General features: G+C 37.0%; 1 protein-coding gene across 5 annotated transcripts; it reads left to right on the top strand.

Annotated features, from left to right (window-relative positions):
- Positions 1–50: 50 nt before the first annotated feature.
- On the top strand, positions 51–11,487 carry LOC113541605 (mitochondrial fission factor homolog B). 5 transcript variants are annotated; one of them, XM_026938685.3, is made up of 8 exons: positions 51–190; positions 3,599–3,805; positions 4,195–4,319; positions 4,656–4,741; positions 7,794–7,976; positions 8,369–8,434; positions 8,644–8,722; positions 9,874–11,484. In XM_026938685.3, exons 2-8 carry the CDS (start codon positions 3,613–3,615, stop codon positions 10,003–10,005), a joined length of 864 nt encoding a protein of 287 aa, XP_026794486.1. In that variant the 5' UTR covers positions 51–190; positions 3,599–3,612; the 3' UTR covers positions 10,006–11,484. The 5 variants fall into 5 exon arrangements, with proteins under 5 accessions (XP_026794486.1, XP_026794487.1, XP_026794488.1 ...); XM_026938686.3 differs by having other exon boundaries at positions 132–266; positions 7,797–7,976; positions 9,874–11,487; XM_026938687.3 differs by having other exon boundaries at positions 133–266; positions 8,647–8,722; positions 9,874–11,485.
- The last annotated feature ends 1,628 nt before the right edge of the window (positions 11,488–13,115 follow it).

The following is a 13,115-nucleotide window of genomic DNA, read 5'->3' on the forward strand; positions in this document are numbered from 1 at the left end:
TATTTTACACACAGATAAAGAGCAAACACAATCTTCAAAGGCTGAAACCTGTTTCCTTTGAAGCTCTACACTTTTGTATTGGACGTTTTGAATCCAAACTGTAGACTTTATTTGATTTTTTTTATCCAAAACACCGCCCTGTTTAGTTATCCAGACAAACGAATCGAAACTCACCGAGTTCAATTGAAATGTGAGTCGTTTGCTTGTGCTAGGCTTGTTTATCATGTGAAGTCGTTTATGTGCCATCAGTCGCGGTGAAACCTGAGGTTTGTGGAAATAATTTGAGGAAATTAGCTGGTGTTTACAGTAAATAGTGTTGGTTTGAGGGAGTGTGTTATGCCAAGCTAACAGCATTAGCACTTTGACTTGAGTTAGTGTTGTTAGTGTTGTTAGTGTCATTCTGTCCTTCATATGAGCACAGAAGGCTAGCTAGCTAAGTTAGCTAAATATCTTTTTTTATTTTATGTATTAACTGGTGTGTTTTAAGGTTTAGTGGCTCATAAAGTTTTTATTTCTTAATCAAAAACCTGACTTCTCACTTTGCTAATTCTCTCTGGCTAACATAACTCATAAGCTGTTAGCTAGTTTATGATTGCATTGTGAACTAGCTATCATTAGTGATATTACTGGGGTTAATTTTATAGATAAAAAACAGACACATTTTTCTCTTATCTTGTTCCAGATTATTTATATAATCCGTCTAAACCTTGCAGTTGTAGGATATTTTTGTTCAGACAAGCAACAGGTTTCATAACCAGGCACATGAGAGTGTAATACTGACTGTCTCTGAGCTCCTCATTGTGCTTGATGTCAGGCAGATTTATTATTTAGTCCTAATTCATTTAATTTAACAGTTATGAGAGTGTATTGAGTTGTACTATTTCAACAGCTCTGTGATACACACTTTGCTTTTTCAAAATGTGTAGTGGAGAAGTTGGTGAAAATGATTTTAGTTTCATATTTGGTCACAATCAGAAGCTGCATTAGTTACAAACCAGTTGTTTAAATTGTACTAATTGTACTTGTAGTGTGTTTAAAACAGATGTGTGTGTGTGTGTGTGTGTGTGTGTGTGTGTGTATATGTGTATATATACATATATATATATATATATACATATGTATATATATATACACACACACACACACACACACACACACACACACACAGTACTGTGCAAAAGTCTTAGGCACCCTATTTTCTTTTAGTACAAACTTTGTTATAGATTTTTAATTTCTGACTTCTATATTATTGATTCAGTACAAAAACATTTTAGATTCCAAACATTAGTTTTCCAGCACAAAATGAAATGTTACAGAAAAATGTTTGTATGTCAGTAAAGAAAGCAGCAGATTCCATAAGAGACACTTTTCAGATAAAAACAGAATGAAGGCTGCTGGGTTTCGCTGCAGAAATAAGAAGCGAGTCGACAGTCAAAGTCTCCAGAAGAACTGTGGCTGCTTCTGCAAGATGCTCAGTAACACTTCCAGCTCATTTCCTTATAAAACTGCACACACTGCACCTGAGAATACTGATTTTTTTTTTTTTAAAGTGAAGGATTTCACACCAAATACTGACTTTGTTTCGTTTATTACTGTTTACTGCTCTTTATAGTATTTTTTTTAATGTAGAAACATTTAATTACATTATTTTGAAGGCACCTTTGCTCTACAGCATTTCTTTACATGTACCTAAGACTTTTGCACAGTACTGTGTGTGTGTGTGTGTGTATGTGTGTATGTGTGTGTGTGTGTATGTGTGTATGTATGTATATATATATATATATATATATATATATATATATATATATATATATATATATATATATATATATATATAAAGTGCAATATGAATAGTTTAGTGTATTTACAGTGAGCCATGTGCTATCCCTAAGGTTCTCAAATTTAAGACTTCTTTGACAACAGACCTCCTCAATACAGATTAATTTTATTAGTGTTAAGATATAAAATCTTTTCATTAGTATTCTGGACATTTTAGGGACCAAACAGCTTTTGCTACGCACCCAGAGAATCACAGCTGTGATAGTTGTGAGACTATTTACATTTTTAAATCTCCTGTAATTATAATATACGTGGAAGTATAGTTAGAGTTTGGCGATATGACAAAAATATCATATGATATTTCAAGACATTTCTATGACACATGAAATCTATCTCGTTATATAGGTGCCAGTAGTGTTGCATTTAGATAAATAATAAACCTTTACTAATTAGTTTGATGCTTTTATTTAATGTGAACAAAAATAAATTAACACTGAACACGAGGGAGATTTAAGAACTTTTTACAATTTTAAAGATTCAGACAGTAGAAAACTTTATCGAATCTGCTTCTGGAGTTTGTAAATGGTATTTTTTTCAAAATAAAATGCAAAAAAAAATCACAATATCTACGATATTCCAGAAAACTGTATTGTATTATATAGCAATATCAATATTATAGTGCTTATCACCCAGTCCTTAATAAAATGATTAAAGTATCTTGTTAAAATATCTATAAAAGATCATATTTACTAAATATCTTGTATTACATGTTAAATATCTAAACACTTATTACAACATATTTTGCTTGATATTGTTCTTCAGCTTTTATATCACTCCATTTATAGAGCTGTGTCTTTCTCAGGAGCGTCATGACTCTGGTCATGTGACCAATGACATGTAAAACTGTTCATTTGACATTGAAACAGCTTACAATTTAATTTATAGCTTGTCTTTCTAAAAAAAAAAAAAAAAACCCACATGTATTAACTTGTGTAAAAGTTTGACTTTAAGTCTTTAACAGTTGTGTCCTGTTGGGTTAAGTAAGGAGTAAAACATGATGGGGCATGTCGCTACAGGAAAATAATCAACGACCCCAGTGTTGATGTGTTTTATTTCTCCACAACAACTACAATTACAAACGATTACATTTTTCATTCATTACAGAATGACTACACACTTTTTTTTATCTGTTTATAGTTACATTTAGTGGTGTTTATTCTCTTTTTGAAGCTAATAATGCCAAAAAAAAAAAAAATGCAGCTTGTTGCATTGCCGAGAAACCGGAAAGCACAAAGCCCTCCGTCTTGAAGAATTTCCCATGTCGGAAAATTTATATCTTTGCTTACTTACTTTACAAAGTTGCAGTTTTACTTCTGGCTGTTACAGAGAGCTGACACTGGAGACTCCTTCCAACAAAGGTTCACCATATCAACACCCAACATTTTTTTTTTTTTAATCTGTTTGTGTGGAGCATTAGCCATACAAGTCCCTGTACAAATTGTTATTATAGAAATGAGAGCGTATTAAAATGAACGCAATGATATAAACTTTGCAGTCGGAGCTACTGCCAGAGTTGCTGTAGTAGTAAATTAATCAGTCAGAATTGAGAACTGAACAGTGCTGTGGTGTCAATAGGTTAAAAGTTCTACCCTAAAAGCTCCCGAAAGCTCTACCCTAATATTTGTTGGTTAGAGTATATACCTGTGTTGTGCTGTAATCTTACATGATAAATGTTTTCTACTCAAAACTGGAGTTATTTCAGCGCACGTTTCATATAAACTGTCAGCATGCTGCTGTGTTAACAATGCCGATTCCTCAGGTTGTGGGCCGGCGATGACGGCTCCGGTGTATTTCGTCGACGGCTCTCCGCTTAGAGATCCGCTCTTCACAGCTGTGATCAGCGAAAGGATGCGGGTTCCAGAGCGGCTCAGAGTCTCTCAGGCTGCGGTGGAGGATCTGAAAGTCAGGGCTGAAGATCTGCCTCCTGCTTTCAGCATGCATGTCCCTGACAGGCTGGCGTTAACAGGTGAGGAAACAGCAGCACATGCTCCGAGTCGACAGCTCATTACCTGTAAAAAGACTGGACGTCTTACCTTTGTACTTGTGTATGCATATGGTTTGAGGTATTTTCCAGCTTACTAGAAGGGACATTGCGTGATAATGAATGCCTGAGAATGGAAATTTTGGAGACGAGTAATCTTGTGATTATTCTTAAAATGGATGATATAATGGCAAGTGCTACACGTCCTTGTCGATAAACATTTAAATGAAATGTACCTGGTTGCTGTACATCTGCTTGAAGCTTTTGGACACTCTCAGTTCTGTTCTGGAGAAGTGCGCCATTTTGGATGCAAATCACTCATATTAGTTTCTGCATAAATCCTGATATGTACTGTGTATTGTTAAATCTGACAGATGCTCCTGACCTGAGTCCACGGCCCCTGTTTTCCCGAGACAATGCTAGAGGTCATGCGTCTTCTCTTTGGAACCTGCAGCACGGACCTGGGGATAGGGACGCCTACGCACGAGAGCACGTTCATGTAATCTGCCTCGCTAAATGTCACTCCATCTTCCTTTGTGCACAGAAACAATTCACTTGGTTTAAGATAACGATTCCTTTGTGATTTAGCAGTAAGGAATGTGTAGAGACAACCAGCAAGTGTTTCATGACTGATAAGCCTTGTGTGTAATGCTGTTTGTATTTGCTTGCTATCATTCGTTTGTTCTTTATCTATTCTATTCCTACTGTCTTACCTTTTAGATGGTCTTCTTGTCTTCCTGTTTGTAATCAGCTGCTGTAGAGTGTAGGCTACGTAATACAGCCGCTGTAAAAGAGGCTGTTGAGAGGCTTTAACAGTTTGCCATGTGGTCCACAGAGTCCGCTGCGGAGATCGTATAGTGACCAGGCTTTTGGTAGGACCCCATCTGGGACGCCAACACACTCCAAACACTCTACGTCAGCGTAAGTGAAAAGCACATTGTGTCATTCTAACAACGAATGCACTTATTTGTTGTTGCGATAAGATACTATTGAATTAGTGTTAGAGTAGATTTACTGTAATACTGTAAAACTCGGTTTAAAAAAAAAAAAAACAACTCCCTCCTGCCAAAACTAGGGATTCCTACTCGAAAGGTCTCTTTAACCCTGAGTTCAGCAAGTGATACCAAGTCAAAATGGCTGCTCACACCATCAACGGTAAACAAAGTAGCACTTGTTTTAATTTTATATGAGTTATAGTGTATAATGTTGATGTTTGAAACAACGATATACAGTTTGCTGTTTTGAGGAGGTGAAAGTACATCGCTCATCACAGTTATCTTGCTAGGGTTTTGCTTTAAAAAAAAAAAAAAAAAAAAAAGATGAACATGGTGGCGTACGTGTTTGTTTTTTTTTTTTTTGTTTTGTTTTTTTCCCCCCACTTTCTAAAATGAACACATGGAGGTCAAAAATGCCATAATTCTGAGCTCTGACTTCCCACTTAAGTCAAACACAGCACTATTTACACCTTGCATTAACATGCTTTCTTTATCTGGGTAATGAACGATCTAATCTGCCCCTGTTTATGTGCGTTCCTGCTTTGTGCATCTGTGCTTTATAACTGGATCTCATTTCTCCAGTGCAGTGTGCAAACTAACAAGCTGAAGTCAGATAGCTGTCAACATGACAAGACTAGGAACAGCAGAGAGTAGTTTATCGTACAGCCAGTAGTTCCTTTATTTATTTATACAGGTTATCTTATTGAGATTTTATTTTACAGAGAGAGCTGTTTTAATAAAACAGATATAACATCACATATAACATGACGGGTATAAAACATCTTTAAGAAATGAAATCTTGGAAGGTTTAGAGTTAAAAGATCAAATAAAACATGTATAAACATCATTACTAAGATAAAAGTTAGACGTTTTTTAGATTTAAAATAATTAAATTAGATGAATATTGAATTTCAGGACTATTCTATTTGAAAGGAGCAAAAAATGCTCAAAAAAATGACTTACCAAATTCTGGGTTTATATGCGGAGTAAATAACAGTATGTAATCCTGAGTTTATAATGTATTACTGTATTTACACTGATTAGAGATGATAGATAAAAGGGTAAACTAGCTAATATTGCCTTATAAATAAATATCTCTTCTTGTTATTAATGAGGGCCAGGCAGCTTTTTCATATAAAACACAATAGTGAGTTCTGAATGTATCATTGTTAATAAAACATAATGCATTATTGTAGGCTCATCTTTGCGCAACCTAAATGAGATCCTAATTGGTCAGTTGCTATACAAACAGTCCAGAAACCTGATGCATTCAAATGCTGCTTGCTCCAGCGATGACTTGGCCATTATTCAGCAAGATATTTGCTGTAGTTTTATAGACGATGTTGATGAATATCATGTATCCTGTGGGCTGGTGGTTTCCCCTTAATGGCAGACTGATGCTGATGCTGATGCGAGCACACTGTAAAGATTTACTCTTTCCTGAGATCCGATTACACTGCCAGTCAGATCAAATGCTATCGTTATCGGGTTACCAAAAAAAAAAAAAAAAAAAAAAACACATGATGATACAAGGTGTAAAATAGGGCCAAGAAATTACTCATTTTCTGTAATTTACAAAGTTACCAGCAGAGGGTGAGAGTCAGCGTTTTATGCGTTATATCAGGCGGTACTTCACTCTGGTCCTGGGAAGCCACTGAGATTAAAGCTGACTAATCTGATCAGCGAATAAAAAATAATAAAAATAATAAACTCTTCACGTGTGAGTGTGTTGGCAATAGGGAAATTTCTGTAGGACACTGGGTTTGCAGGACTGGAGTCAAGAACCTTCAGAAATATTTTGGCAATTTTTGGCAGAAATATGGAACTTGAACAAGTATAAGCCGTCCAAGCTTGTCTTTATTTAAAAAAAAAAAAAAAGTACTTGGAATTTGTAAAGAATCAGTTCCAAGCATCTCAACGTCACCAGATTAGGGAAGAAGATTTAATCAGTAATGCAGGAAGGTGTTTTAAATTCTGTGTGATTAAAATTTTAAGAGCAAACACACAACAGTATACTGCAATATACTGTTGTATTTTTTTTCTATAGTCAAATATTATTTCTATTAAATAATTTAAATAATTCTATGGAACAGAAAATCATGACTAGTGGAGAGAGAATATTGATACTGTAATTGTTATAAATACATAGAGAGAAGACAATGTAGGTTTAAACAAGTGAGTGATAAAGCATCTACAGACAAATGCAAAATGTTTTAAGTTTAAAGAAATAAGTTCAAAAAGTGTACACACTACATTATATTTTGGAGCAACACCTAAAGCTTCACACACCTGGAATATGTTAAGAGAATAAGCTATGCAGGAATCTGTTCATCCTAAAGACAAAAGAAAACCCTGTACGCATACAAGTAAAAAGTGTATGGTGATTTTTAAAAACTTGTGTAGATAGCAGTATGATGACTTGAGTATGACAGGGTGATTTAATAAATCAGAAATGATCTTTTGTCGGGTCATAAAATTTGACTTGCTTTGGTAAATATTGATGTGTACATGTCAATATAAAGACAAATGTGATGAGCAAAGCATTAGCATATTTACAAAAAGTATACTTTTAATCTTCAGTTCAGATTAGATTGATTAGATAATGTTAGATAAAGTCGAATTTGGTGGAAAATGTTCAAATCTGAAGCCACTGAAAATGTCTATCCTTGAGAAATTGGTTCCTTGGTCATTCATTCAGCTCAATTTCAATTCAGCCAGTTCAGCTTCCACATTTTAATCAGATTTATAAACTCACTGAGTTTCCCTGGAAGAAATTCATTGTTTAAATTCACTGATCTGCTCCCAACCATGAAAGATAAAGATACGAGGTTTTACAATCCCGAAAGTAGGGGTTTCTGTAGCTCACTTATTACCTCCATTTCCTGTATCCCTGCATTTATAGATGCCTTTAAGTAGCTAATGTAAGTAACACTTTTGTGTGTCGTGTCCTTGGCACCTCCATGTTGGCCTGTCCTCAGCAGCCACAGTGCTGGAACCATGCCCGCTGCACCCACAGACTCGCCCCTGCCTGTTCCCCAGGGACTCGGTGCTATCGGCCCCGTCCTCCTGACACCCCAGAGCGTTCTGCAGGCCGCCAGGAAGCTGGGCAAGCAGGCCTCGTACAGAATCCTCCAGACTGTCACTCAAAAATACTCCTCCAGGTGAAATGCCTCCACCTGCTGCCTCGCTTACTAACAGGTTCTGCTTTGATTGGCCAGTTGAATAGTCAAGCTTGAGCAAACGTAATGTGTTGAAAAGTCGACTTGCCATTGTGATTTCATGCCGGTTGTGTCACGGCTCTCTACTAACAAGTGCTACTTCTGACACAATTCTTCTGATTTTGGATTCTTTGATAATCCCGTTAAGTTTCCGCTTGCTTCAGTCTTCACTACTTATCCCAATAACAAGTCGCCAAACACTCATTTATTGAGAGAGCTAACTCTCTGCCTTGCTTGCTGAAGCTTGTGACCTTTTTAAAAATAGCCTGAGTTCATTGTGAGTTGAATACCAGCCCATTCCTGTGGACCTGTGGGTCTCTTCCTTCTGTCTGAAGGTTTGGTTTCCCAGAAAACCCTCCACCTCAACCAGTTGAGGATCACGCTGATCAGGCCTTGAAAAGGTGACCCAGACTTTTGTTCTGTTTTTTGTTTTTTTAAAGATCAAAATAAATTTAAGTGCCAGACAGTTTAAGTGACTTGAGTTTTTCCTACCATTTCCTACGCTTGTCACGTTTTTTTTTAAATTTTTTTTTTTTTATAAATAACACCGTAGTAAGCATGTACTGAAGATTAGATCTCAGCTAAAGTCTGCTGTCCTTTGCTCATCCAGTAGCAGCACACAGGAGTTCTGGCGCAGTCCTGAGGAGGAGAGCGGAACTACAGTTGAATTAATAGTGCTTCGCCGACAGGTTAGTTTAAAAAAAATATCTGTAATGTGGTTTTTATCTCAGACTTACTTGTACAGTATGTGGAAATTGAGGTGCTTTTCATTCTTAGTTGATATATTCCAGGGTTTACGGTGGGTTGTATTAGCAGTTCATAAGACTAATAGAAATGTCACTGTCATGTGAGATTTCATTTTAAAAGTTCAAATTCTAATAATACAAGTACAGAAATGGCCTTAGCCTCTCACCAGATCAGCTGTACTCTACTGCTGCTGTCCTGCTGGTTTGTTTTGGTTTGTTTTAGGAGAGGCAGATGATAAAAATCCTTTCACATGACCTTAAATTTATACATAATTGCAGTTTTTTCTGTTCAAAAACATTTTTTACTGTGAAAGATCATGAGTCTGAATATTGGCGAAGGCACAACCATCTGTGGCCCGGACACAAAGGAGCAAAACCGGCCGTGCTCTCGGACTAGGAGGGGCGTACCCTTTACTCTGTCAATCACAGTGACACTAGCCAATCGTGGGCATCTGTGAGCTCACGGATGCTAAAGAGGGAAGGTAGTGCTCTCCTCCGAGTGTGTTACGCTGCTCTGTGATGCAGCATGAGCAACAAGTTTGAAAAGACACAGTTCATGTTTCTCACAGGAAGCACGTGTTAGCTTTCACCCTCTCCCAGATGCTAACTGTTGTGTGATAGAGGAGAGCTGGCTAGTGGGTGGGAATTGTCAAGTGAGCAAATTGGGAAGGAAATAGGGGAATAAAAACATCAACAATTTATCTGCAAGTTAAACAGAAAGATGTGTTGTTGATATTTATAAAGTGTTTCCTATTTAATTTCATTTCTATTTTAGATTGACTAATGTTTCAGACCATTGGATTGAAACCTGTCTAGTGTTAAGACGATTACTCCAGTTTGCCTTTGCACGCTAACATTTCGTGTGACTTGCTCAAATCTCATCATGTATGTAAAGTTAGGAGACGGTCTAAATTTTTGCCATGTAATTTGCAAAATGACTAGAAGAGGGCGCCAGATTCCACACGATCACGATTTAAAAAGGCAGTAGCCAGAGAATTAACTCACCCTGGTCACATGTCCTAAAAAACTATTACAGTGGGATTAGATCTGTCCCAAAACATCTGTAAGTCTTTTCTCTCACTTTGTTCTTGCAGATGATGAAGATGAACAGGCGGATAGCAAATCTGGAGAAACAGAACGCTGAACGCAAGCAGAGCGAACTGGTGTTCTTCTCCCTGCTGCTTTCTGCCTGTCTGATCAACGGCTGGCTCTGGATGCGCAAATAAACCTGCAAAGCCCTCTGGGAGATCAGTTCAATTTGCCCATGTCCTCCCCAGCAGCGCTATCACCTGCTACTTAAATGTGCACTTAATACAGCACTCAGCGTAGGAGCTCACTGTGACGTGAGGTAGGTTCGAATCAGGGGTGTAGTATAAGAGCGAGCTTAGCGTTTGAGTTTGAGGAATTTGAGGAAGGTCACAAGAATTCCCACACCACCACACCACTGTGATGAGAGTGGGAGGGGAAATGCGTGCAGATAAGAAGTTTTCTCTCATATCCAGTGGGAAGCTCTGGACCAGTGTCTCCCGTTGAGTTGCTATCTCAGTGAATATAGTGAGTGCTTTAGTTTATTTAGTTTATAGTTTACTTTTGGAGGTTGTAACTGGGAATGCATAGTGCAGCTGATCACATTAGATATTCTGTCATAATTTAGACCTAATCATTAGGGGTGTTGCGGTGTCACGGTTAGTCACGGCATACGTTCCGACTTTTACCTCATTGATGACTTTTTCAAAATTAAAACACATTTCCATCCATCATCGTTAATTTTTTTTTTTTTAACCCCACTGGTTGGTTCTTATCCGTGTTGTGCCCGACTATGACGCCCCAAAAACAACCCATTTCCTCCATATGGACTTGCCCTAAATTACATCATACCAATTATACCATCTTTCCTTGACGCCACCCTCTCTTTCAGCTTACAACATGATAAATTCTGACAGTGTAGAAAATCTCTTTCAAAGACAGAACAACAATTATAGGATTTTATCTTTCCTTTCTCCCATTTGCTTTTTTTTTGTGTATAGGAAAGGATTTGCAAAGAGACATTCACACAAAGAATTTCATTATAAATCTGTGCTTTAATTTTCACCACCGGCTTGCGTGTGTTTAAATGATTGATTAATACCGTGAAACCGTGATAATCTAGTCTACAAAATATCATAGCATGACCATTTCAAACTGCAACACCCTCTACTAACCAAGATATGCTCTGGGGTTTGATAGGATTTTTTTTTTTATTGTTGTAAAAATGTAAAATTTGAGCAAACAGCAGACACTTTTCACTCTTTGAATATACACTTGTGCTTTTATATCTATATCTATAATGCATGAATAGTAATGATATCATTGACCATGTGAACGTTATTTAAAAGAAGGAAAAACACTATGCTAAGTGTATCAGATGCTTCACATGCAACTGATGTTTCACACAAAAGAAAACAAGTGATTGCTCAGTATAGTTATTTATTGAAAAAATTAAATTAAATTTCATTAAGAAAAAAAATGTAAAATGTTATTTGGAACATGTTCTGGAGTATAAACCAAATAATAAAAGGTCAAAACTGCAAATGAAACTGTATGAGATGAATTTTGTAAAAACAAAGTATTTGATTAAAGAGAATACAATTCAGTTACAAACGAATGATTGTACAGTAATAAATGTTGTCAAGCAGCAGCTAGGGTACACACTTTGTGACAAAACCAATACTCAGGAATTCAAAGAAAATGTTCCTCGCTCGGAGGGGGGAGAAAACTATCCATCACTGGCCCAAAGTGGGAGACACTGTACATAACTCAAGACAAAACTTTTCGTAGATTGTCCTGAGCTGGACTACAACACATTCTTGTTTTGTTTTCAGTAAAAAAAAAAAAAAAAAGTAGCAAGACCATCAAGACGGATAGAACAATGACTGAACTTTAGGTGGGACCTTCAGGAAATGATGCAATCACACGAATAATCAGTGCACGTTTCCATTTTGACCGCCGCCATTTAAAGTGCTAGCAGCTGATATAAAGGTTGCATAATTTACCACAGGCATGTTGGATGTACGTTTTAAACAAAGATGTCATGAAAGTCTTGAGTTTGTCCTAAAATAAGGCACTGTTTAAGAAGTGAACGTTGGTCTGATTCTGATTTTCCAGAAATGTTTGCGCACTGTATGTGCACTTCTAAACGACGGCCACGGATCCCACCCAAAGCTCAAATCAACAGCTCTTAGGTCCATTGTCCGTGCCCAAACATAGCTCGAGGTGTTGTACAGAATTACTGGAAATGTTTTAGTGTACAAGGCACATTTTGACAGTGGTTGGTATAATCGTGCTGGAATGATTTATTTATATCCTCATCAAGAGAGAACTTATACATGCGGCTCAACTGACTGAGTAAACGTACGGATAAAAATCTGTGCAGGAAATGTCAAGTACCAGTTTTAAATAATACAGAACAGGTATTACTCAGATGTTTCATGCTGAAGACCTTTATCCCCACGCACACACGCACACACACACACACACACACACAATATCTGCTTGCTCTTTAAAAGTAACGTAGAAATGCATCTCAGTCATGCGCAAGAATGTAAGAGCACATTTCATATAGTTTTTCTTTTTTTTTTTTTTTTTTTTGGCTCAACCAATTACTGCTTTCTTTGGATGTAATCATAACGTAATTCAAATAATTTGTATTAAGTGTGAGGTCATCTCACTGGCTCATGAATTCCAGTTTGAACGGATGTTTACGCAGAGGTGCCAACATTTACTTTTTTTTTAATCCTTTGCTACAACAATACAGGAGACATCTGAAAAAGATGATTTCTGGTTTCCTGCTTGAGCAGCGGTCAGACCAAATGCGAATAAAAATTATTCGGCCAAAATGCCATCACTGAAGGGGAAAGGATTTGGGATGTGAAACACTCATTTATTTTATTTTTGCATTTAACTGACTTTATCTCTGTGAACTCTGGTCTGTGAAATCAGTCTCATTGAGCCAGTAGAAAACAAGGGACATTTGTGTGTCGATAAACAGGTCATTTGTGAGTTTGTGACTTGTGTTGTGAGGTTTTTTTTCCCCTCTCTGCCTGCTAGGATTTTGTTGTTAGCAATGTTGGCACCTCTGTTCAGGACACACTGTTGTATTGTAATATGATTACAACTGGGTAATCATGCATTCAGCTAGAATGTAACCTCACTCTATCAAGATGCATTTTTTTTAACATTAATAAGATGAACATTCTTATGCTGCATTCATGATAACTGTGAACTCGGGAATTTTCCAACTCTGAACCTCCTACTTCCCACATTAGGGCAGTCACGTGAACTTGGAAATAGACAAGCA

The sequence above is a fragment of the Pangasianodon hypophthalmus genome, chromosome 15 (genome assembly GCF_027358585.1).
Source record: "Pangasianodon hypophthalmus isolate fPanHyp1 chromosome 15, fPanHyp1.pri, whole genome shotgun sequence".
In the NCBI taxonomy this organism is placed as follows: Eukaryota; Metazoa; Chordata; class Actinopteri; order Siluriformes; family Pangasiidae; genus Pangasianodon; species Pangasianodon hypophthalmus.

Excerpts from the sequence above, each read along its gene's own strand:
- LOC113541605 (XM_026938685.3), top strand. The coding sequence starts at position 3,613 with ATGACGGCTCCGGTGTATTTCGTCGACGGCTCTCCGCTTAGAGATCCG. Across the intron at positions 4,742-7,793 it reads TCCAAACACTCTACGTCAGC|CAGCCACAGTGCTGGAACCA; the intron begins GTAAGTGAAAAG and ends GCCTGTCCTCAG. Across the intron at positions 8,723-9,873 it reads TAATAGTGCTTCGCCGACAG|ATGATGAAGATGAACAGGCG; the intron begins GTTAGTTTAAAA and ends TTGTTCTTGCAG.